A 24,279-nucleotide genomic window follows, 5' to 3' on the forward strand; every position below is an offset into this window, starting at 1 on the left:
GTTAGTCTCTAAGGTGCCACAAGCACTCCTTTTCTTTTTGCGAATACAGACTAACACGGCTGTTACTCTGAAAAGAGATTACAGAAATACACTTAGCTTTTCTTACTTATTCTAGAGCCCAAACATGTCAGTTTCTTTCCCTTAGTGCTGGCACAAGCTGGGCTGACCTGAGTATAGAGATGGTCACCAGGCAGCAAAACCTTCAGTGACTGTTTACGTGAGCTGATCAGGATGGATGTTTTAGGCTTGTTAAGGTTAGCAGGAGCCCTGGAGCTGGCACATGTCTGCTGGATTCTCTCTCTCACACACTCAAAATATATGCTTGTGTAATCACTTATCTGCCTCCCTGACCCCTTTACATGAGGGAATTGCTTGGATTTTGGTTGATCTCCTGGCTACACCAGTTCTTAATAATGACATCGCACTCGGAGTTGTCCGAGGCATAGAAACTGTCTTCAACAGCCATGTGGATTCTGACTATCTGAACCAAAGGGCTGCCATCTTCCTTTTGATATCTGGTTGTCTGGCTGTAACAGACTATTCCTGGGCTGGGAGAAGAGCTGGTCAAATAAGCCACAAAGTACTTGGCATATATTTTTGTGAATAAAAGTGTTGGGTTTGGTTCACTGTCATTTACAGGGCCCTAATATTAATCATTCTCAAGTATTTGAGTGGTTACTGGGAATTCATTTAAAATTCATGATTGCTGGAGGTTTAAGAAATATGAGTGTAATGCACTGGCTGTGGTGTGTGTGTGTGTCTAATTGCTGGCCCCAGCAATTATAACAGCCTGCTGCATACTCACAGCTAAAGGAGTTACTCCTTCAGGTAAAATGGTAGAGCCTGTGGGTTTGGTGCTAAAAGACCTAGGTTTCATCCCCACTAGGGTTGCCACCTGTCTAATTGCACAAACCCAAACACCCTTGCCCTGCCCCCTCTCCCGCCCCTTCTCTGAGGCCCTACGCTCACTTCCTCCATCCCCCCTCCCTCTGTTGCTCACTCTCCCCCACCCTCACTCACTTTCACCAGGCTGGGGCAGAGGGTTGGCGTGTGGAGGAGGTGCGGGCTCTGGGAGGGAGTTTGGGTGCAGGCTCTGGGCTGGGGCAGAGGGTTGGGGTGTGGGAGGAGGTGAGGGGTCTGGGCTCCGGCTAGGCAGAACTTACCTCAGGCAGCTCCCAAAAGTGACCAGCAAATCCCTCTGGCAGCGGCTTCTAGGCAGGGGGTGGGGGTCAGGGAGGCTCCATGCACTGCCCCGTCTGCAGGTGCTGGCTCCGCAGCTCCCATTGGCTGCAGTTCCTGGCCAATGGGAACTGCAAAGTAGGCGCTCGGGGTGGGGACAGCATGCCGAGACCCCCCCGCCCCCCACCAGGGCCTGCAGGAACGTGCTGGCTGCTTCCGGGAGCAGTGCAGGGTCAAGGGAGGCAGGGAGCCGGCCTTAACCCCACTGTGCTGCCGGACATTTAGCACCTAAAATCTCCTGGTTTGGCTTCAGTAGCTTCCAGGAGATAGAGCCTGATTCTGGGAGATTCACGGCGAGACTGGGATGGTTGGCAACCCTACTCCCAACTAGTGACCACAGTGTCTGTATATTCATCAGAACATTAGAAGTGTGTTTTTTTCATCATCTATTCTCCTCCTGTTTAAAAAGTTTCAGTCATCCAATCAGGGAGCAGAAATGATACCATGTGACTGAAGTGACCAGTCCTAGCAGACTGCTCATGAATATCTGATAGGCTGAAATTGGTTTGCCTAAACTACTTGAGAAATACATATGAATAATGAATAAAGCGATAGAAATCAGGGTCAGCACAGGAATAATTTGCAAACTGAAGAAAATGATAAATTTGCAAAGAAATTGTATTCACAATGAACAATTTGCCCAGTTCTAGCTGACAAGAGTCTGGGTTCCCTTGTTAACAGAGTTAACGTTTTTCCTACAGGCTCAGTAGAGTTTGTTAGTGATTATTTTATTCCTTCCTGCTTGCTGTGATGCAGTGTAAGAGATTATAGGGTTTTATAAAGAGTTGTCTAATTAGTTATTGTTTCTTTACATGAGTTTCAAAGCAGCTTTTCCTTAAAAACGCTGCTCCAATAAGTTCTCCCAAGTTTCACTGTCACAACTACACATACAAAGCAGTTCCTCTGTGACAAAGCTCCTGCCTGACCCATATTCAAGACAGGCTTTCGCCTAACATCTCTCCTCTTTGCAACCGAACGCTCAGCAGCAAGCCGCCTGTCCACTTACTTTGCTTCCACTGCAGAAACCCATTTGAAGAAACAACATCTAATGAGGCAGCTCTTCATAATAGAGAGTAACCTGTTCCAGCCAGTTAACTTCTGGTTTCCTTGGGAGGTGGGGAGGAAATAGCAGTAGTGGGAGGCTAGTTGGGGTAGAGTGGGTGTGGGGTGGTCAGGTGGGTGATGATTGGCTGTGTCAGAGCTGGAGTGATGGAGGAGGGTGAGTCTTGGAGCAGGAGCAGACAGAAGCCAGAGCAGAGAGGTAGTGGCAGACAGTAGATGCTGCTGCTGCAGGAGCCAGAGAAGCAGGCAGGCAGTAGTGAAGCAAGCAGCACTAAGGGCGTGTCTGGAGAGTTGAGTGGTGCAAGGGAGTCAGGCCAGCTGGCCTAGGAGAGGACCTTCATGACAGCTTGTGTAGGGTGGGGCAGACACATGGACCTGCATGAAGAGGAGAGGTGGGTGAAAGGAGCTGGTTGCTAGCAGGTTCTATCTGTGTAAACTAACGGCTGCAGCACAGTGGCTGTGAACCGTTTGATCACATACTGTCTGTGAAGCACTGCTAGGAACAAAGGCCTGAATTCTCAGGGACATCATGGCCCCTTAGTGTAACTGAGAATCAAGCTCTAAGGGTTTAATACACTAGAAGCACGTTCATACAGGTCACTCTACAGCAGCTGCACATTTCTCAGGACATGACAATAAACAACCCATTTAAATTGTTAAACATGGGATAATCTGCAGTGCATTTTCATGCAGTGAAAGGATAAAATTTACACAATTTAGCCAAAGACAACGCTGCATTTTATTTCACTTTTCATCAGTTTTAAAATAAAAAGATTGCTGCAGTAAAAGGGACAGTAGTACGGTAAACCTCCTCTCTGATCATAGCCCCTTGCATACTTCACTGTATAGAACAGCTGGAACTTTTGGAGCTACTTACGGGATTTGGATGCATCCACATCCTTTATTAGTATTTGAAAACCTTGGCCAACCTGTGTATTTCTCTCTTGCTTTTTTTTAAGAGAATATGCTTTAAAACATGATGGGCAAAAATTTAAATATTGGTGCTTAAGCTGCACCCCCTAAAATACACCTGTTGCCTGAACATAACCGACATTTATTTGTTCGAATGAGGGATCTGCATGCATATATCAGGTGACAGCATGAGTGACCGGATACTTCTGTGTGAAAATTCCCAAGGGGACAGGGAAAAATGTCCATTTGTGTGATCAAATGCAGTAGTCAAAAAACATTTTTGAAAGAGGAAACAAAGGTTTCTCCTTTTGCAAAACAGATCCAAAGTAACCTAACTTTACAGTTAGGCAGTTTTGAAGAGCTTCTGATATATATGTAAAATATCTTACTACTTTTTGTCTTAAGCAGAAGAATCAGTGACAATTGTAGGAATTAGCCTTTGAAGTGGCCAATAAAATGACAAAGAATTCACAGACTTTCTGGAATTTACCAATCACATGGATTTAGCATTTAGGGCTTGATCTCACACTCAGCACTTTGTGGGATCATTGCTTGCTGTAGCACTGAGAATGATGCCATTTGGTGCCTCTCAGGGCTAGCTTCAGTTTCTCAGAAAAGCGTGCACAAGAATGATCAGAAGTGCAATTTAAAAAAACTAAATACTGAATATGAATATGTTCTACACTAGGATGTGCATATCAGACTCCCCTGGAAATGAGTCTGATTTTTTTTTCCTCCTTATAGTTCAATAAGACTAGTTATTGGCTAGTTGGTTACTACATAACATGCCTTGCATGTTGGGGCAAATGCATCTCCAGGGTTACCAATGTGCAAGATTATTACCTTTGAAGTGCTGATTTTCAGTGCAGCATTGGCACTTTACAGACCACCACAGCCTCCTACAGCACCCACAGAAGTGTGAGTGGAGGCTGGCTCCACAGAGGTTAAAGCAGGTTAGAAACTGGCCAGCTGCCTGCTACACCGGGCCTCCACAGTGCTACAAATATTGGCCCTAATTAAACAACATCGCTACTGCTAGGTCCTGAAAATATCCTTTCTGAGCCCAGTATTGACTGAAGACCAGTGCTTACGTACCAAAGGGATAGAAATAGACAGAGCATGACCTGAAGATGAGCTCTGTGTACGCTCGAAAGCTTGTGTCCCTCACCAACTGAAGTTGGTCCAATACAAGATATTACCTCGCACACCTTGTCTCTCTCATATACTGGGACCGACACGATTACAACAACACTGCAAACATAGATAGAGCATTGCCAGAGAATCTATTCCAGTTTTACACAGGGCCAGGACAGGGTTTGGGGAGCATTAATGAGCATCTTTAGACATCCAACCAGCATGGATGAGTTCAGTACAGCTGATAAATCTTTATATTAGCAATGATTACATTCAGTCCAGGTTTCCATACACAACGGTCAGAACTTCAAAGTGACATGCTTGCTACACAGGGCAGCACTTGCGGGGTAAGCAGTGAATTTTAATTGGAGAATGTTTGTGATTGAATGTTTATATATGCCAGGCGCTCTTGAAAAGACAGCATCATGTTGCCAGTACCAGAGACTTAGCCTGGGTTCTTAGAGGAGACAAAAAAGAATCTGTGACCTCAAAAGTTCTAGTTAATCCACCCCCTCCCATCCAGATATCTTTATAAAATGTTCTGGAGTTGTTTTGAAACTCCTGAACATCTTGGGGTCCCTCTGCCCCCACAAATACAGCACAACACATTATGATTATACATGAATCCCCGCAGGTCTATGCTTGTCACTAGCATTCTTTGTAGGTGATTTACATTCCAGCAATATGTGTCTGAAAGACAAGGAAGGAAAGAATGTCAAGTTAATTAAAGTTCCAGATGGATATCAGGCTTGCAACAGGAATCTTATTAAGTTAAAATAAATAGCAACCTCCTTGTGGAGAGAAATCAAAATGTAAAGGTGTTTTTCTTGCAAAAGAAGAGACTTGCAAGCCAAAAAAAGATTTCTGCCTCATTACAACCCACAGATAACATAATCTTGAAACCTGTATGTCCATAGATGGGCTTCAATCCCTGCATTTTGAAAAGTGACTAGTGACTTTGCGTGCCTCAGTTATTGAGTGCCCAACATGAGACACTTGCTTTTCAGAGGGTGGGTGCTAAGCATTGTCTAAAAATCAGATCTTTTTATGTAGCTCAAATTCAGTACCTGCAAATTGAGATTCCCCAAATCATTAGTTGCTTTTGAAACGGTAGTCCTAAATAACCACAGCATCAGACCCTTTGTCCCCTCTCCATGTGGGAATAACTAGTGTTATGTTTTTTAAACGGGGCATTACTTTTTATTATTTGTCCAACTATTTAAAAAGTCCTTGAGATTTGCATCATTTGTTTACATATCTGATATTATACACTATCAGGACAATTTACTGTGGTTCTGTCAAAAGTGGGGCTAAAATTATCGTAAAGTCTGATAAAAACTAGTAAAAATAATATTTACTTTGTGATATCTTACATCAGATACTCACCTTTCTTTTCCTCATGCATGTGCCACATATGAATCCAATAAGTCCATTGATGACTTGAATAAAGCAAAGAAAAGCTTCAATTGTACTAATCCCCAAGAGAAGAGAAAACAAGACAATATTCCACATAATAATGTTTTCAGGTTCTTTGCAAATGCTCCATGTTGTCTGATTAAACAAATAATTGTCTCTGTAAATAGAAAAAATAATTGACAACTTATTATGAAGAGTGTTTCAAAAAGACTTCATCTGTTACGAGTTGTACCTCAAAGATTGGGCCTGATTCTCTCCTTCTTGCTATCTTTAGAAGTCATTTGCAAAGCGTAAAGTGAATGTAAAACTCTAACACAGTGGTCTGGTAGCATTTTATACTTTGCAAAGGTGTAAATGACAACATAAGGTGCAGGGCCGTGGAGAATTAGGCTTGCATTACATGGCTGCCTGCATAAGATCCTGTGTTTTGTTTCAGGACAATTTTAATGGCAAAATACAAAAGTCCACAGAATATCAAAAATGTGCCCATAATCTGTTGCAATATCTGATCAGCATTCTCCAGTCCACTTTGCAAGATGTTGTCAGGGTTAACTTGCAAAAAGCCAATGAAGAGATTTTTGCTTTGCTTTTCAGAGGGATGTGGGAGAGGGCTCAATTTGGTAGATTTCCATCCAACTGTGTGATGTTTTAGCCATGTGACTCCCTTTGACTTTAATAGGAGTCAAGGCTCAAATCTCATACAGTCCCATAAAAGTATCGCACAGCCATCACACAAGTCTGGTCAATAGCGCAATGGAAACAAAGCACCTGTGTCCTCCAAAACAAAAGCAGGCAGCTTCCCAGAGAATAGGCCAGAGAAGTTGGACCAAGTGAAGGATGGCTGGGGCCTGCTCACTCAGAATAATATAGATTCAGGATCTGATAGCGCAGAACATCAATTCAGTTCAGAAAAACCTAGATCCGCTGTTCGAAGGGTGCAAAAATTGGCCCTTGCAGTTTGGAAGAGTCAGTACCTCATACTTACGTCAGTGTGTCATTCCGGAAAGGGTAGATATATACTCCATCACCGGTGTCACAAAGAGGCCCACTAATCAGTCCCAAGGATGAGATGACCATACAGTATACCCCTCCTGCAGCTCCCAGCACAGCCAGCAACACAGAGAGCAGCATCTGAAAGGGAGAAGGCCCTGAACATCATCTGTATGGACACAGAGTATTATGGACACCTCAGACTGTGAATGGAAAGGGAATCCCTCTTTAGCTGTTTTGCACTTTGGGCAATAAAAAATAACAACCGTAATTTGGGGCCTGCTTCACCGCTGCAGGAATTTGAAGTTGTTGAATCTTTCCAACTCTGGTGCAGCTACCCCCTGGGCTGAAGAAAGGTGCAAATTGCATCCCACCTGCCTGCAGAGGTGGGTGAAGCCCAGACCTTTAGGAACATAGGACTGGATGGGTATGTCTACACTGCAGCTGGGAGCATGCTTCCAGCCCAAGTAGATAGACTTGCACGAGCTCGAATAGCAGTGTGGCTGTTGCGGGATGGGCAATGGCTCAGGCTAGCACCAACGCCCAGACCAGGGGGCCAGGAGAGCTTGGACTCGGGGGCCTGGCCTGAGCTGCCGCCCGTGCTACTATTTCCAGCGTGCTAGCTCGAGCAGAGCTAGTGCGCGTCTGTCTACCTGGGCTGGGAGGCTCGCTCCCCTGACTGTAAAGCGAGAAGAGTCCATCGTGACCATCTAGGCTGACCTCCTGCACATCACAGGCCACAGAGCCTCACCCAGCCCCTCCTGTAATAGACCCAGAACCTCTGGCTGAGTTACTGAAGTCCTCGAATCATAATTTAAAGACCTCAAGTTACAGAGAACCCCCCATTTACACAAGTTGAAACCATCAAGTGACCCATCCCCCTGGCTGCAGAGGAAGGCGAAACCTCCCTCCGGTCTCTCCTAATCTGACCTGAGGGAAAAGTCCATCCTCACCCCAGATACAGTGATCAGTTAGATCCTGAGCATGTCGGCAAGACCCTCCCCCCTCCCTCCGCCAGACACCTGGGAAATAATTCTCTGTAGTAACTCAGAGACTCCCCATCGAGTGTCCCATCATCGGCCATTGGAGATATTTGCTGCTAGCAGTTGCAGATTGGCTACATGCCATTGCAGGCAATCATACCATCCCCTCCATAAATGTATGAAGCTCAGTTTTGAAGCCAGTTAGTTTTTTTGCCCCCCACTGCTCCCCTTGGAAGGCTATTTCAGAACATAAGAACCTAAGAACAGCCACAGTGGGTCAGACCAAAGGTCCATCTAGCCCAGTACCCTGTCTTTCGACAGTGGCCAATGCCAGGTGCTCCAGAGGGAAGGAACAGAACAGGTAATAATCAAGTGATCCATCTCCTATCGCCCATTCCCAGCTGCTGGCAAACTTCACTCCTCTGATAGTTAGAAATCTTTGTCTAATTTCAAGCCTAAACTTGTTGATGGCCAGTTTATATCCATTTGTTCTTGTGTCAATGTACCCCTGATAGACCCTGGTCATTGGCAGGTGGGATCAACCTGGGACCTCTAAATCAGGGATAGGGAACCTATGACATGTGGGCTGGATCTGGCCCACTGCTTCATTTCATCTGACCTGCTGCAAGTCTCTCCCTCCTGCACCCAAACTCCCTTCCAGACCCCCCACTCCCACCTGCACCCCAACCCCCCTGTCCCAGGTTGGAACCCCCCCATCCAAACTCCCTCCTGGAGCCTGCACCCCGAACTTCCTCCTGCACCCCAACTCCCTGCTCCAGCCCTGAGCCCGCTCTTGCACTCCAAACCCCTTGGACCCAGTCTAGAGCCCCCTCCTGAACCCCAAACCCCTCATCCCCAGCCCCACCCCAGAGCCCGCACCGCCAGCCAGAGCCCTCACCCCAACCCCCCACCCCAGCCCGGAGCCCCCTCCTCCACCCTGAACCCCTCATTTCTGGTCCCACCCCAGAGCCTAGGGGAAGCCCCGAGCCTCTGCACCCTCCTGCGGGACTGTGTGTAGCCCACAACTGACTTTTTCTGTGGGTCAAAGGCCCCTGATAAAAAAAAGGTTCCCCACCTCTGCTCTAAAGCTTAGTGCATGACCCTCTACTGGAGAGGTCTACAATCTGGGGGTGCACCCCCTGGGGGGGGTGCAGAGTAATGTTTCGGGGGGGTGAGACTCGGGCTCGGACCAGCCCCCACAGGGGGGCGGGGAGGGAGCACTGTCCAGCTCTGCTTCTGGCCCTGGCCTTGCACCCAGGGTCCCGCCTGCTGGCCCCGTGCCCAGGGATTGGCTCCCAGCCGTGGTTACCGACCCTGCGCCCGGGGTCCTAGCTGCCCACCCTGCGCCTGGGGCTCTGTGCCCAGTTTCGGCTGCAGGCCTCGGCCTCTGGCGAAGGGTCAGCCAACCACCGAGGGTCCACTCCCACCCCAGCTGTGGCCCCAGCCTCAGCCTCCTTACTCCTGCCTATGTCCCCACCCTCCCGGAGCCATGGCCCCGCTCCCACCTCCATGGCAGGGGGGTGAGGACAGGGATAAGAGGGGGCGCAAGGTAAAAAGTTTGAGGACCACTGCTCTACTGCATGAGTTAAAAGCTTCTAGCCAAGGCTGTAGCAGACTCATTAATCTCTAGGTGATCTAGGTGCCACTAGAGGGGGACAGGTTTCAGAGTAGCAGCCGTGTTAGTCTGTATTCGCAAAAAGAAAAGGAGGACTTGTGGCACCTTAGAGACTAACCAATAAATTGCTCTAATAAATTGGTTAGTCTCTAAGGTGCCACAAGTCCTCCTTTTCTTTTTTAGAGGGGGACAGAGCACCTCACCCAACAGGCATGGATTAAATAAATCAACATTAGCACTTAACTTAAATAATAGCATTGTCCTTTAGCTCACATAGTTTTTCTCCTTCCTTGGTGTTTACCCCTTCATGGCTTTAATTGCCTGGAGTTCCATAGCAGATCCGCCAGTGATGGCAGCGCATAAGACTGATTCACTGCATCTCCTGGGTTCCCTCAGCCAGCCACTTTTAATCATCTAAGAGTATATGGTTGCTGTTTGTATATGGAAAACTTTGATAAGTGGTGCTACCAGTGGTGCCTTTAATTAGGGCTGCCTAATATGTCCGGTTATAAGATGTACTTTTGGTTGCTTATAACTTTGCCAAACTTTAACCATTTGGGATGCAATTTTCCATGTTGGGTGCCTGGCTCAGCCTGGATTTATTTATTAGAAAGTTTTGGATAAAATGGTTCAGCCAATTCCAGGAACAACATGAGGGAAAATGCATTGTTTTTCCACCGGGACTGAGTGTGCTCCAGGCTGGGGCTGCAGGGGCTGAGCAGGAATTTCCCTGCAGCTGCTCCTCGGAGCTACTGGGGGCTGCTGTGGTGCCACCAGGAAGATTGTCCAGTGATCTTAATGCTTCTGTTGCTGGTGCCTTGGCAGCGTGGAGGAGAAGGAAGTAGCTTTGTGGTGGAGACTTACAGAAGCTGGGGAGGGAGATGAAGACTAAGACAGGAGGGGGCAGAAGGGGAAAGGTCTTTAGCCACTGGAGAACTCTCCAGTCCAGAACATGGAATCAAACTTGGGATTCCTGAGTTTCAATGTTCTCTGCTGTCAGCAAATATCTGTAAAACCCACTGGTAAAAATGTGTCTCATTTTCCTTGAGTGGCTGATCTACATAGAGGATGTCAACCTACTACTGCTATTGGTTACTGCCTTAGGTCAAATGGCAGAGGTTTGTGTTGTAGATCTAACAGTTCCAAACCTATTGATGAAACATGTGAAGGTTATTATGATTCCACATGATGGAATTTCTGTGATTTTTTCAGTATGCTTTTTTAAAAACGTAGGAAGCTACAAAAACGTTACAGCCAAGATTGAAACATCAAGCACTCAGAAATTAGGTTTCAGAGTAGCAGCCGTGTTAGTCTGTATTCACAAAAAGAAAAGGAGTACTTGTGGCACCTTAGAGACTAACCAATTTATTTGAGCATAAGCTTTCGTGAGCTACAGCTCACTTCATCGGATGCATTCAGTGGAAAATACAGTGGGGAGATTTATATACACAGAGAACATGAAACAATGGGTGTGATCACTCTCCTTACAGTGTGTATGATAACACCCATTGTTTCATGTTCTCTGTGTATATAAATCTCCCCACTGTATTTTCCACTGAATGCATCTGATGAAGTGAGCTGTAGCTCACGAAAGCTTATGCTCAAATAAATTGGTTAGTCTCTAAGGTGCCACAAGTACTCCCATTCTTTTTTCAGAAATTAGGAAAAGCCAGAATTGAGGTTGCAAATCTTAATTAGGCCCCCTTGTGCATTATGATATATAGCACAGAAGTTTTATGGTATGTTACTTCTGCATCATGAGGCAGGAGACCCAAATTATGGACAAGATTGTGGGCTTTAAGCTGTTGCCCTTAATTGGGCGGAGTGGAAGGGCAGGACATTGGAGGCTGCTCCTGGGGTGACTGTGCTGCTGTTTTAGGCACAATGTCTCCAGGAATGGTTGGGCAGCTCAGGCCTGAGTATGTCTCCTATTCCCTTTTACAGGTCCCAAGCTGAGTTCTCCATTATACCCACCCACCTTTGCTAGTGGGCAGTAGGGGGATCCGTTGAAGGATCTAGTGCTGCAGCTCATACCTGACTCCCCTGGTTCTTACACACTAAAAGCCAAAAGACTGTGATTTTTGCCTGATCCCTTAAGCCCTCCCTTTCCCTGCGAGAAGTGGGTACAGGCTAGCCCTGCACTGATACCTCTTATAAATGGCTCAGGTTAAGGGACTACTAGATAATGATGCTCCTGTTGTTACAGGAAATATTTGAGGGATTTCCTCTCATTATACCATAGTGGTGAGGATGTTTTTGGAGGAGGACAACCCCTCCTGCAGGACACAGAAGCTCACCTAGGTTGTTACTTTCCAAAAATTATTATACCCGTTCCCATAATGAAATAACAAAAGGGCATTTAATGAAGTTAAAAGGCAATCATTTAAAATGTATTAACAGAAATATCCATTCCATAACATATAATTAGTCTGCAGAAATCACTGCAGATGGAAATGGAGAACTTAATAAGACAAATAAAAGGATAGATAGATAGATAGATAGATAGATAGATAGATAGATAGATAGATAGATAGATAGATTTATACTTATTTACCGTTTGTATTGCAGGAGCACCCAAAGGCCCCAGTGAGGATCAGGGCCCCATTATGCGAACCACTGTACAAACACATTAACCCTTTCCCCCCCATTGCTGAAGCCCCTTGTCATTGTTTGTGAATCACTGGCAAACCAATTTTGAATATTCCAGCTCCCTGTAAAAAATCTGCAGAGCCATTTCCTTATATCATCCTTCAAATCTCTCCTTAAAACTCATCTCTGCTGCGGTGCTTATAAATCACTCAACAGTGGCTGAGCTGTTGGTATAATGAGACTGTTGCTTATTACACTAGTCAGAACATCCCTCTGTTACCATGGGCTTCTCCCCATCTAATTTCTGCTTCAAGCCATAACTTCTGCTTAAGCTGTAAAATAGCTTGTAAAAATATATCCAGTCTTGACTCAGACTGCGAGTGATGGAGAATCTACCACGTGGCGAGGTGAGCTGTTCCAAGTGTTAGTTACCTTTCCTCATAAATTTGTACCTTATTTCTAGTCTGAATTTGTGTAGCTTCAGCAGCCAGCCGCTGATTCTTGTTATGCCTTTTTGTGCTAGATTAAAGAACTGTTTGCTATCAGCCATCTCTTCTCCATGTAGTTACTTGTAGAGTCTGATTGTCACCTTTTCCACTGTTTGTTATAGTCATCGGTGGCTCTTGTCTTACATTTAGCTTGTAAGCGCTTTGAGATAGGGACTGTCTTTTCATTCTAGATACATTTACAGTGCTTAGCACAATGGAGTCTGATTCCACATTGGGGTCTTTGGGCACTACTACAATACAAATAATAACAACAGTAAAGCTGAAGTGTGTATGCACCAGCTGTCAGAGTAGGGAAGGCTAAGGCCAGACTCTTGGGATCTCAGCTCACAGTCCGGGATGCAGTAGTGAGTCAGTGGCAGAGTAGCAAGTGGAAGGATAGTGGAGCTAAGTGGTGCCAGTCAGATGCCTCTTATTGTCTTAGCTGGCCGAGGGATCAAGGACTCAGGAGTGGGAACAAAGCCAGAATACATCCTATGGGGCTAGAAGGGAGTGTCTGTCTAGCCTGAGTGTTGTGCTGGGAGGAACCGTCTGAAATTCTGCTGGGGGTGGTGGTGAGGGACTAGACTGGAGGAACAGCTGTGTCTGGGGTGCACCAGTAATTCTGGTGGATCTGAGCCCCATTTAGCTTATTTCACCTGTTGTGATTTAGCACGTACTGCAGAGCAACTGAACACACGGCCATGTCTTAGGTTGTGACTTGTTGCCATGTCCATCCAATGCTTTGTCAGATCAAAGGCAATTACTTAAAATCAGATTAAATTCCTTAAATTTAGTAAAGCACCTTAACAATGTAGAATGATCTCATTATGAGTCTTACTAAATGTAAACTGAAAGGTATTGATGAAAATACTTTATTGCTCAGTTCTAGTTACAGGCTACTGCTAGCAAGGAACTGGACTAGAAAAACATTTCTAAATCAGTTTATCCTGGCTAACGAAAACCGCAGTACATCAGAAACAACAATTAATGTACAAGGCATGGAGATTAATTGAGATACCCTAACAGTTTGTTTGCTCTGTCATGTTTGTAATTTTTGAGGGACAAATTCTCCCTGGCCTGTGGGTGGGTGGAGAGAGCACAGAGAGCCTTTCCATCTCTGGTGTGTAACTCACTAGAGGATGTGGGTTATAGGTCCCCCTCAGTGATGCCCTGCAGAAGATGTGAGTCTGTTACAGCCCCAGCTAGAGAGACTTGGCTTTAGCTCAACCTGTAACAGGTTTCACTTCTAGATGTAGGTACCCTGTTCACTCCCTGGTATGTTGGACAAGATGGCAGCTGTCACATCAGCTCGGTACAAGGGTCAGGGACAGCCCCAGTCCCTGCATTTAGGGGAGCACAGAGATTTCTCCCTCCACGCACCCATGGAAAAGCCCATCACCCGAGGGAGGAAGGAGAGGCAGGACCCTGGCACTGTCCTCACATGAACAGCCACAGGAAAGGGGCTAGGCTGTGCCACCCTAGAGGATGGTATAGTTTGCCAACTCCCCCTGTGCACCAGGAAACTGGAGCAGTGATTTGCTCTACTTGGAGTGGGGTAGTGCAACTTTGTCCCACTCCACTCTACACTTATTATTGTGGCTAAATGTTCCAAATCTGGCCTTGGGATAGATACTAGTTTCTATAAACACTCCAATATATTAACATTCTTGCTAGATGAGGCTGCTTCTGTGATGGGGTCAATCAATCATACGCTAAGCACAGGGATTCTGTAGGTCAAGCCCTATTTCTGTATTGGGAGGATTGGACTGTCAGTGGTTGCGTGCTTTGTGCCTTTCCATCTGCTCAGCTTCCACTTAAGGGCTGTTATTCACGGATCATAGTGATTGCCCTTTTCAGCACGTAAATTGTTGCTTACCCCACATCTGTTAGCACAACATCCAGCTCCACCTGCACCCAGCGTCATAAATGCTGGCAGAATAACCTGTAAGTTAAGCACATATTGAATTAATGCGCGAGGTCTCCATACACTCAGCATTAGTTGGACAACGTGTGAATTAAGTGGGATCATAGGATGAAGCTACTTTAGCTTCTCCTGGCTCTTCACTGTGTGGTACACCAATGGAGACTCTCTTGCGCATTGGCAGAGTGACTTTAGGTAGTCTATGGTATTCCAACTGACTCTAAGGGCTTGTCTACACTACCCGCTGGATTGGTGGGCAGCGATCGATCCAGCGGGGGTCGATTTGTCGCGTCTAGTCTAGAAGCAATAAATCGACCACCGAGCGCTCTCCTGTCGACTCTGGGACTCCACCGGAGCGAGAGGCGCAGGTGGAGTCGACAGGGGAGCATCAGCAGTTGACTCACCGCACTGAAGACACTGCGGTGAGTAGATCTAAGTATGTCAACTTCAGCTACGTTATTCACGTAGCTGAAGTTGCGTAACTTAAATCGATCCCCCGCCCCCAGTGTAGACCAGGCCTAAGGAAGTTCAGTGCAGTATTAAGGGGACTGAAGGGCAGATTTGCAGCTAGTGTAAACCAATGTAGCTCCATTGACTTCAGTGGATTTACACCAGTTTACACCAGTTGAGAATCTGGTCCTAAACTAGAGTGCGGGGCTTTAAATTGCACCATTTTACTCATCATCCCTGAATTTGACCTTTTGTGTTAGACCACAGGAAGGTGCAAACAACACAATTCAGTCAACAGTCTCTGAGCTCAGCTCAGTTTGATCCATGGTAATTATTAGTTGGAGTCAAGTTGATAAGGTGTAGCCATCAGTCCCGTCCATGACTGTGCCATGGCAGGATGTCCTATCACACCACATAGGGTCTCCCTAGACCAGCGGTTCTCAAACTTTAGTTTTGGGGATCCCAATTTTGATTTAAAATTTTGCTGGGGACCCCCAAGTCCCCCACTCAGCCCCAAGCACTGCCCCCAGTCCACAGCTTCCCCCAAGGTCCTCCCCCTCCCCACCTCTTCCTGCCTCTGCTCCACCCATGCCCCTCCTCTTTCCTGCCTCTTTCCATCCCCTCCCCCAAGCGCTCCCCTTCCCCTTCCTTCCCCTCCCTCCTAGCGCCTCCTGCACGCCAGAGGGGAACAGCTGTTCCCCGGTGTGCAGGAGGTGCTGGGAGGGAGGGGGAAGAGTTGAGGGAGGAGTTGATCAGCGGGGCCCATAGACCCCCTGGAGTGCCCTCGTGGACCCCCAGTTTGAGAAACGCTGCCCTAGACAACACAGGTTGGAGAACTACATGGTCTGTCTGTGTCCAGTAACCAGAATAAAGAATCCCCCTTTATGTTCATAAAATAGCTGAGTCCACTGTCGTTTGTGTAGCTTTTTCATGCAGGAACATGGGAGAGAAAAGCATTTCACTGTGGCTGTCTAGCAAGGGAATGGAAGGCGGGATGGACTCGGGGGCAGGTGGAGTACTTGAAACTACTATTACCTCTCTTTTTTTTTAAACTGACTAGATTTCAACCTGACAGTATCCCTTTAACAGCTCATCACAACACTTCCACAAGTGCTATGGGCAGAAAGCGAAGAATATAATGTCCATTGTAACTGAACCTCAGTGGGGAATTTATGTGAGCAGAATGAAAATACTTCTGTTGGAATTTGGCTAGGACATTGGGATTTAAAAAATCCTCCTGTTGCGAAAAGTGCAATGAGGTAGTCAACAGTGCAACCCCAGCAACACAGGGTCCTCTAGTACCCTCCTCAGGCATTTTAGAGTATTGACTGAGAGGCAAGAGTGCCATCTACTGAATCAGCAGCCCTGCTTCCCTCACTACCCTCCTTTTCCTTGAAGGCCTCCTGTCCAGTCTGTGAGTGGGCTATTTTGACTCGGCTTGGAGCAAGTTCATTTGTTTGGAGTGCAGGGCTTGTTTGGTGCGTCTCGCTTTTCTGAGCATCTGTATCTTCCTGCCTTTTGAGGTTAGAATGAAAATTTGCCAGTACGCTGGCATCAGTGAGGTGGGGGTCTATGTGTTGCGGGGTCTCAGTCATTTCCCAATGGTGCCATTCTACGTTTGCAGCATCGAGTACTCGTAACAAATGAGTCATTCTTCCTTTCCTTAAATGTCTGAATTTGCAAACTAAGGAAATTGAGGGGTTTTAAGCAAAATAAAGGTCTGTGTTCTGTTTTTATAAGGGCATGTCTTTTAAAAAGCAGCCATGGAAGACAAGGAGAGAGCAAGGTTGAAATGAGCCAAAGCTGGCTACTAAATGGGAAGGTTGTGTGCTGGCGTGGTACACAGGAGCCTGGATTCAGTTCCCAGTGTGAGACTGACTTTCTATGCGACCTTGAACAAGTTGTTTAATTTCTTCATGTTTCAGTTCCCTTGCTGTCACGTGGAGATAATACTCCCCTTCTCCCACACTTTGTCTATTCACACCTCTTTCTCAGTCTATCACATAATTTCATGGAAAACATATACACTTAACAGCACTGTTTTGCTGATCAATAACTACTCGTAGTGCGGTTGTCAGCGTTTTGGAGATCAATGCAAACGCCTCTTCCCCTCTCTGTGTCCACTTTTGATGCGCACCATCCTGGCCACAGCCTAGCCTTATTAGAGCCCTCAAGAGAAGTCATGTTCTGAATGTGACACAGGGCTCTCATGCTGAACATTAGTCTTTCCTTTCATTGAAAGCCAGTGGCCCCTGGGCTTGGAATAGTATGAATTTTTCACAGGAACCTATGGTACAGTTTTAATCTTTGTTCAGATTCCCTGTTCATACATCCAGAACTCAGCATGAGGGATAGGCCTATGGAGTAGGTGGACGGTACACAAGAAGAGCCAGGCAAGCTATTCATAGCAGACAATTTACTCATTTTTCTGTTTGTGAGATATGGGCCTGATCCAAGCCTATTATACTTAATAGGAGTTTTTCCATTAAGTTCAGTGGGTTTTGGATCCGGGCCTTACCGAGAATAGACTTTGATTTTTATGGATGTGTTGTTCATAAATATTCAGTGAGGAGTACATTTCATCTCCTCCTTTATGTGAGGAGATGACAGCCTATTTAGTGTGTATGGTCTATTCACTTAGACTCTTTACTGTTCGTTATTTGTGGTATATGATTCATCACCTCAGTTGCATGGCTTTTTTTCCTGCTCCTTGATTGCATGACTGAATATGTAAAGACAAGGACAAGCACTTCATACAATCTATTCAAACACAATGCATATACAACTGTGGGAATTCACACAAAGAACAGGCATTCCCCAAACATGCATGTGGACAAATAGCTGGTCATACACATGTTCACAGAAAAATGACCAAAAGTAAAAAAAGTTCAACCATTTTCATAACAGCTATTTGGAACTCAAACAGTGCTCACAAAATAGAGGAGCAGTTCAGCACTACTTGATTTTGACAACAGCTCCAATAAGGGCAAGCCCAAACAAGCTTCAGTGCCTCATGAAAGGTGAGAATAAAATCAATGGAAGGAGCAACAAGGCAACACAACTCAATAAATGTGAGAACTTACAACCTAAAGCTGAATTTACACATTGAGCCTGAAAGAAACTTGTGTGTGTGTTTACTACCTAAATAATGAAAAGCCAACATTTTTGTTTCCTCTAATATTTGTAATTTGGAATTTCTTTGGACACCAGGATTTTCATAAAGAAGTTATATTTCTTTCTATAGGTGATTTCCCCTTTGCCCTCTGGAAAGATGCCTTCTCAGTTTTAGACCCCAGATAGTTTTAAACTTTTTCCCACAGATAAGTTGTGTCATCTACAAATGTAAAGGCAGCCCCCATGGATTGTTATTTGGAATTGACAGAGGCATTGATAAGCTTTAAAAAGTTGAAATAATTAAAACAACAACAACAATGACAAAACTTCTCTCTTACCAGTATCCCAGCTCCAAGAATGCCATGGAAAAACCAGACCAAATCAGTTATCTTGTCGGGCTCTATAACATTTCCATTGGGGAAGTACAGGAGAAGATTGGAGATTATGGCACATACAGCTAATGGGAATAACACGACCCCAATGCACTTTGAACACTTTCCAGTGCACATTGTAGCTCACCCCTGTGGAAAGAAATGAGAGAGGAAAGTATGGGTCGTGGCACAGTTTAAAAAACAGTGAGACTTGACAAGGCAATCGTTTTCTTTCTTTGTTGGAGAGAACTGTAAAGTATGTGACACTTGTTATGAAGCAAGATATTTTCAATTAACCATTTATTTAAGAAAGGCTCTACTATATAGAGTTGTTCGCCTCCAGTTCAAAACTGGCCCTGGTTAGTAGTAAACAAATATTGGTTGCTCAGTGTCCTGTGTGAAATGGCTGTGTCCTATGTGAAATGAATTGATGGTTTCATTCTAGTTCCTACAGAACAGCTGTTCACATCATTAAGATCACCACTGTGGCTGGCACTAACTAGTGCCCTTCCTAACAGTGTAAGGAGTGGGGTCAAGGACTGAATAGGCATGGAGACTGAGGCATCCTCTTTCAATTGGTTAGATCTTCAGGCTCAGCATGAGGTGCATAGATAGCATGGTTTGGAGCAGGTTACATTGCAGTTGCCTGTGTGGTGTGCTTGTTCGAGCAGAGGACTTCAGTTTCAGGGCTGTCTATTGGTCCCTATATGAGCGCTAAACTTATTTAAAAGAAAACCAGTGCAGAGGTACATTTAGTTCTGTGGGTATTTGTGGAGAGCAGATATTTGCCTGAGACACTCATTAGCTAATAGTGCCAGGTCATCTCATCTTCAGAAAAGTGGGAAGACCGTTATATTGTGAAAAGCAGCGGCCCTATATTTTCTGGCTTTCAGGTTTTCAGGCTAATATGTCCCGTTCTATACTAAAAACATGCCTGGTGTCTCATACCCAATAGTGAATCTTTATTCCATAATTAAGCTATTGGGGGCCACTATTTTTCCACAGCACACATTTGGCATCATCAACAACAGTAAAGCTTCCCCACACTGCTAATCCTGGAAGGATTCCTTCTAAGGCCTTGTTTACATGGAGCATTTCCCCAAATGCCAGCAACCAAGGGACAGCCACTGATGTAATTGCAGTGGTCTAATCCCAAAGTACAGACAAAGAAACCCTCAGTTTGCACCAGCACCACTTATACTTGCTTGAAACTGGGGTAAGTCCACTGTGCAAATCACTGTTTTCCTTGTCTACCTTTAAGTGTTGCACCAATGCAGCTACCTTGGCAGATGGCTATTAACTACTGGAATTGGGGAAAATTTCTGAGGAAGACAAGACCTCAGAGGGAGAGCATGATTTAGACTTCATGCCCATTCATTTCTTTGCTTCTCTACTCAGTCTACAAAAAAGAAAAAAGAAAAAAAGACAGAGACAGGATGGGTGAGGTAATAACTTTTTCTGGACCAACTTCTGTTGGTCCTAGAGATGAGCTTTTGAGCTTACATGGAACTCGTCTTCAGGTCACCACCCCGCAACCTTGCCAAGCTGATCATCAGAAGCAAGCTCCCCACAGATCAAACCCACCAATTCAAAGCAGCACCAGATCTTGCCAGATGCAAAACCTGCAGACACATTTCTACTGCTATGATGATCAACACCTCCCACAACACACCTTTCAAGATCCATGGGTCCTATGCCTGCCTATCACAACATGTGGCATACCTTATCCAATGCACTAAATGCCCCAATAACAACTATATGGATGAAACCAGATCACTATGCTCTCAAACGAACTCACACAGAACAATGATAAAAGACAAAAAGCCCATATCACCCATGGGTGAACATGTTTCACAAAATGATCACTCCATATCTGATCTCTCAGTCCTCTAAAGGAATCCCGCACAACACCTTAAAAGATGAGGCATGGTCAGGTGTTAACAAGCCACTTCACCTTGAATGGTCTCTTAGAATATGTGTTAACTACTTTTGCCAAACAATCTGTTCCAGCTTGTATTTACCTGAGTACCTTTCCCATACCTGAAGAAGAGCTCTGAGTAAACTCAAAAGCTTGTCTCTTTCTCCATCAGAAGTTAGGTCAATGGTGTGGTGTGGAGTGATACTACCTCACTCACCTTGTTTTAGTAATACAACAAATCTTCATTTGATTTTTTTAAATTTTTAAATATTAACCTGACTTGTCTCTCTAATATCCTGGGAAAAACACAGCTATAACAACACTACAAGATAATACCAATGGTGATTGAGTGGTTTACGGCATGGAAATCTATCCACTAAGAAGTGAACTCATATTTCCAGTCCTTCTCACATAGGATACTGAAAGGTACTGAAAGGTAACTTTCAGTCACTGTGGATTTGGGTTGGATTCACACCATTGATCTAGAAAAGAAAGGCTCCATATCCCAGGCCGGACAGCATCCTCTCAAGTTGAAACCCATGGAAAGGGACAAAGGGAAAGGGAAACTCCATGATGTTCCCACCAAAGAAATTTCTTTATTCTATCTCCTCTGATGTGAGAGGGCTTCTATATGACCCACTTTAGTACTGTACAGACGATAGATTGATTGCATTTCAGTGTGGTGTGCTTCTTCATCAGCTGGTTCAATCAGAATGAAATCTTTAGATAACATGTCCCTATCAGGGTTAGTGCACTATATACACAATCGACAGTTTTCAGAGGCTACTGCTAAAATATTACATAAAGAACAGAAACAGATTAGAGGTTTAATACTAAACTCACAGATATCACCAACCCCCAAAGGAGGGAGGTCTGATTGATATTGGAACCTGATCCACAAATAGTTCTCCATGAGAGCTTTGAAGTTTGAGATTACTGGGATTGGGGTTTTTTTATTATTATTTTTTGCACTGTGCTATTAACATCTAGTAGAAATCCACAATTATTATTATAACTGCTATTATTAATAAATATTCATATTGGCATCGTGACTAAAAGGATCAAGGACCCATTGTGCTAAACACTGTATAAAATAGAGATAGATACAGGCAGGTAGATCTCTGCCTTCAAGAAGTTTATCATCTAAAAAGAGGAGTGATTTATAAAGTGTAGGGGAAGGAGAAAATGATCAAACTATATGCAATTTTTATACACAAACATACATTTTTATATATACTGTACGAATATTTTTGGAATAACAAAAAAGTCAATATCAGACTTCCAGTGCCTGGAATGCTCCTCAGTTTAGCCATTTTACATTGGCTGATTTTTCATTGGTATTGTGGCAGAAGTGGATCTTGAGAAGGGATGAGAAGGGGGAATGGCTAGTAGCTTTAGAGAGCAGTTCATGGAGGGTGTCCCATGCATAAGGAGCAGCGTGAAAGAAAGCAGAAAAATATTTGAGGGAAAAGCAGACAAGCTGATGGTTGAAGCTGGCATTACTGGCAGAGAAGGGACGTCAGGGCAATGAGTTAGGAGAGAAGAAAGGACCAGTGAGTTGTGTATGACATGAAGTTTGAACTTGGTACAGTGGAACTGAGGGCTACAGTGAAGGGATTCCAAGAAATGCAGGATATTACTGTCATATAGTAGAGATTGCCAGTCTTTTTGTCAGTCTGCATTTCTAAAGAGTGTAATTTGCATTGTTCTTCACTGCTACAAATTTAACAACAAAACTTAGCATTTACATACCATACCTTCTGAGCATTTTACAAGCATTACATACAGTAATTCATCTTTTAAACAAGTTATCTGTAATTAAACCATTTTAGAGTGATATGTTTAAGAAAGGTCATTCTTGCCTCTCGCTATCATTACTTACTATTCAGACAGTGCCCAAAATTGGGCAGAGCATTTTACAATCATTTACGAAGACAGCTCCTGGCTCAAAGAGAGAAAAAAAATCTGAATAGATAGGCAACTTACAAAGGAAGGACAAAGAGGGAGGGGAAATGGATGTAGGTATTTTTCCTTTGTCATTTTTTCTTTGTCAGCCTTGTGTGTTTGCCTTTTCTTAAAAAAATTTACTTTTGCCCATCTACACTTAACTTTGCATTTTAACCCTTGCTCTCTTCCTGTGCATGCCAACCCTTGTCTGTTTGCACTACCATTTTCTCAAAATAAGCACATACAGCTTAACCACATTTCTGTAAAAGTCAAATCATGTAGGGAAGTTTCATATTCCCCTTGTGCAGCTTTCGGATATACCCATAGGGCCAGATCATTGGCTGATGTAAATCAACATAGCTCAAACAACTTCAGCAGAGCTAAAATGACTTACACCAGATGAGGATCTGGTACACTATCTTTGAAATGTCTGACTATCGCTTCAGACTGCAAGGAGAATCAACCTAAGCATCGACAGCCAAGTTCAGTGAGGGCTTCTCCCACTGAAGTCATTGCAGCTTGCACCTGCCCACATCAGGGCTGAATCTGATCAAGTTACAGAAGAGAAGACATACCAGAGAGACTTGAACATCTTGCCAATCTTACAAAGAAGAATCAAACCCACTCCCTGCAACTTCAGTGAACAAGACTGTGTCTGCAGTAGCCTTCTGCTTTTTAATTAGAGCTCTCAATACATTAATCTATGTATTGCTGAAGAAAGTAAGAAAATATCTCTGCTTACCTGGCTATACAGGATTAAAATAGCTACCAGTGCTTCAGCTCGCTAAACAGCAAAGTGATTTTTCAACTGGCTTCAAGTTTTATATTTCCCCTCTCCCTGTACCAGCCTCAGAGAGGTACAGAAATGTTCTTGAGTGATAGATTCCATTAAACAAACAGGAGTTTCTCCCCAAAGAATGAGGAAATACCCAAAACTATCCCTGGTTGGCCAGCGCACAGGCTGCATGTCACCCTGCAGTATTGATTTTTTTAAGGCACTGTTCCACTGGTCAATGCCCCCACTAGGTCACATTGATTTGCTGTAGGTCGGTGCAGTCCTTTTTCCTGCCACAACCTTTTAAGTTGTGCACGATGTCACAAATTAGGAAGGCCAAGAAAAGAAACATATGTAATGCAAAAAATAAATATGAATGTATTAAGCCAAGAGAATGTACAAGATGATGGCGAAATACAGTGGGACGCTCTTAAAGAAAAGTCTTTTTGTTTTTCACAGAGCAGTTTTGCTATACGTCAAAGTCTGGCCCAGTCTTTGCCCGTAGTGTAGAGCTGGTTCCGTAGTCAGCTGATACATGGGGTTTGGGCTTAGGCCTCAAGAGGTTTGATCACCTCTGAGTCCAATAAACTGCTATTGCTCCCTGCAACACTTTCTATAGCCACTAGGAAGCAAACCACAAGAGGCAGCAGCTCCTTCCTCCACTTCTTCTGCAAGGCCCATTGCTGAGCAGGGACTGGAAGGAATTCTGCTTCTCACTGTAAAGTGGTCAGGAGTACCATTGGGTCCCAGCCTGTCCCCAGAACTGTGACTCTTCCAATTGGTTAAAGACCAGCCAACAAGGGGGGAAGAGAAGGAGGAGACACAGCAGATAGGACCTCAGACGTGGGTGAGGGGGTTGGAGCACTGGGCCAGGTGAGAGAATAAGAGTTTGTAGGATGGCAGAGGTGGGGAACTGCGGCTTGGGGAAAGTAGGCAGATACTGCAGAGGGTTGATAGTTGGGTTGTGTGCATATGGTGGCAGCGTATAAGATGAGCATGGGGTGGTTCAAGTGTGTGATGGGAGGGTATGACTCTCAGAGCATCCCAGGGCCAGAGAGCCAGGGGCTCACTGCTATCAGGTAATGAGTTTCAGATGGCCTGACCAATTCAGTGTACCCCAACTCACTATGATTATAATCTGTATCTAAAAGGTGCCATGTAATGTGTCATTGGAAAACTAATAGATCATTAATATTCTTGCATGTTGTATGTAGTTGGTGGGTATTAAGAGTTACGAATATATGCTGGGATCATCACTAATGTGTGTTTAAACCTGGCATGTCAGGGGGAGTTCGTAAATAGTTTGCCCTAGACAAAGGAATGTGTGTGCTCCTTTGACCAGCCCAGTCATTAGG

At 44.7% G+C, this 24,279-nt stretch overlaps 1 protein-coding gene across 1 annotated transcript; it reads right to left on the bottom strand.

Moving 5' to 3' along the window:
- Positions 1 to 3,016: 3,016 nt before the first annotated feature.
- LOC311512244 (transmembrane 4 L6 family member 1-like) lies at positions 3,017 to 23,092 on the bottom strand. Its single transcript, XM_084613369.1, has 6 exons — positions 22,892 to 23,092; positions 18,252 to 18,434; positions 14,305 to 14,370; positions 6,749 to 6,894; positions 5,734 to 5,920; positions 3,017 to 5,037 (listed from the first exon to the last, which is right to left on the bottom strand). The coding sequence occupies exons 2-6, from the start codon at positions 18,420 to 18,422 to the stop codon at positions 5,017 to 5,019; spliced, it is 591 nt and encodes a 196-aa protein (XP_084469495.1). The 5' UTR covers positions 18,423 to 18,434; positions 22,892 to 23,092; the 3' UTR covers positions 3,017 to 5,016.
- Positions 23,093 to 24,279: the final 1,187 nt, after the last annotated feature.

The sequence above is a fragment of the Lepidochelys olivacea genome, assembly GCF_965140295.1.
Source record: "Lepidochelys olivacea isolate rLepOli2 genome assembly, chromosome: 1".
NCBI classification, from domain to species: Eukaryota; Metazoa; Chordata; order Testudines; family Cheloniidae; genus Lepidochelys; species Lepidochelys olivacea.

Coding starts and splice junctions, on each gene's coding strand:
- LOC311512244 (XM_084613369.1), bottom strand. CDS start 18,422: ATGTGCACTGGAAAGTGTTCAAAGTGCATTGGGGTCGTGTTATTCCCA. Junction 14,371..18,251: donor TTCTTGGAGCTGGGATACTG/GTAAGAGAGAAG, acceptor CTTAACTTACAG/GTTATTCTGCCAGCATTTAT. Junction 5,921..6,748: donor TTCCGGAATGACACACTGAC/GTAAGTATGAGG, acceptor TTCTATTTACAG/AGACAATTATTTGTTTAATC.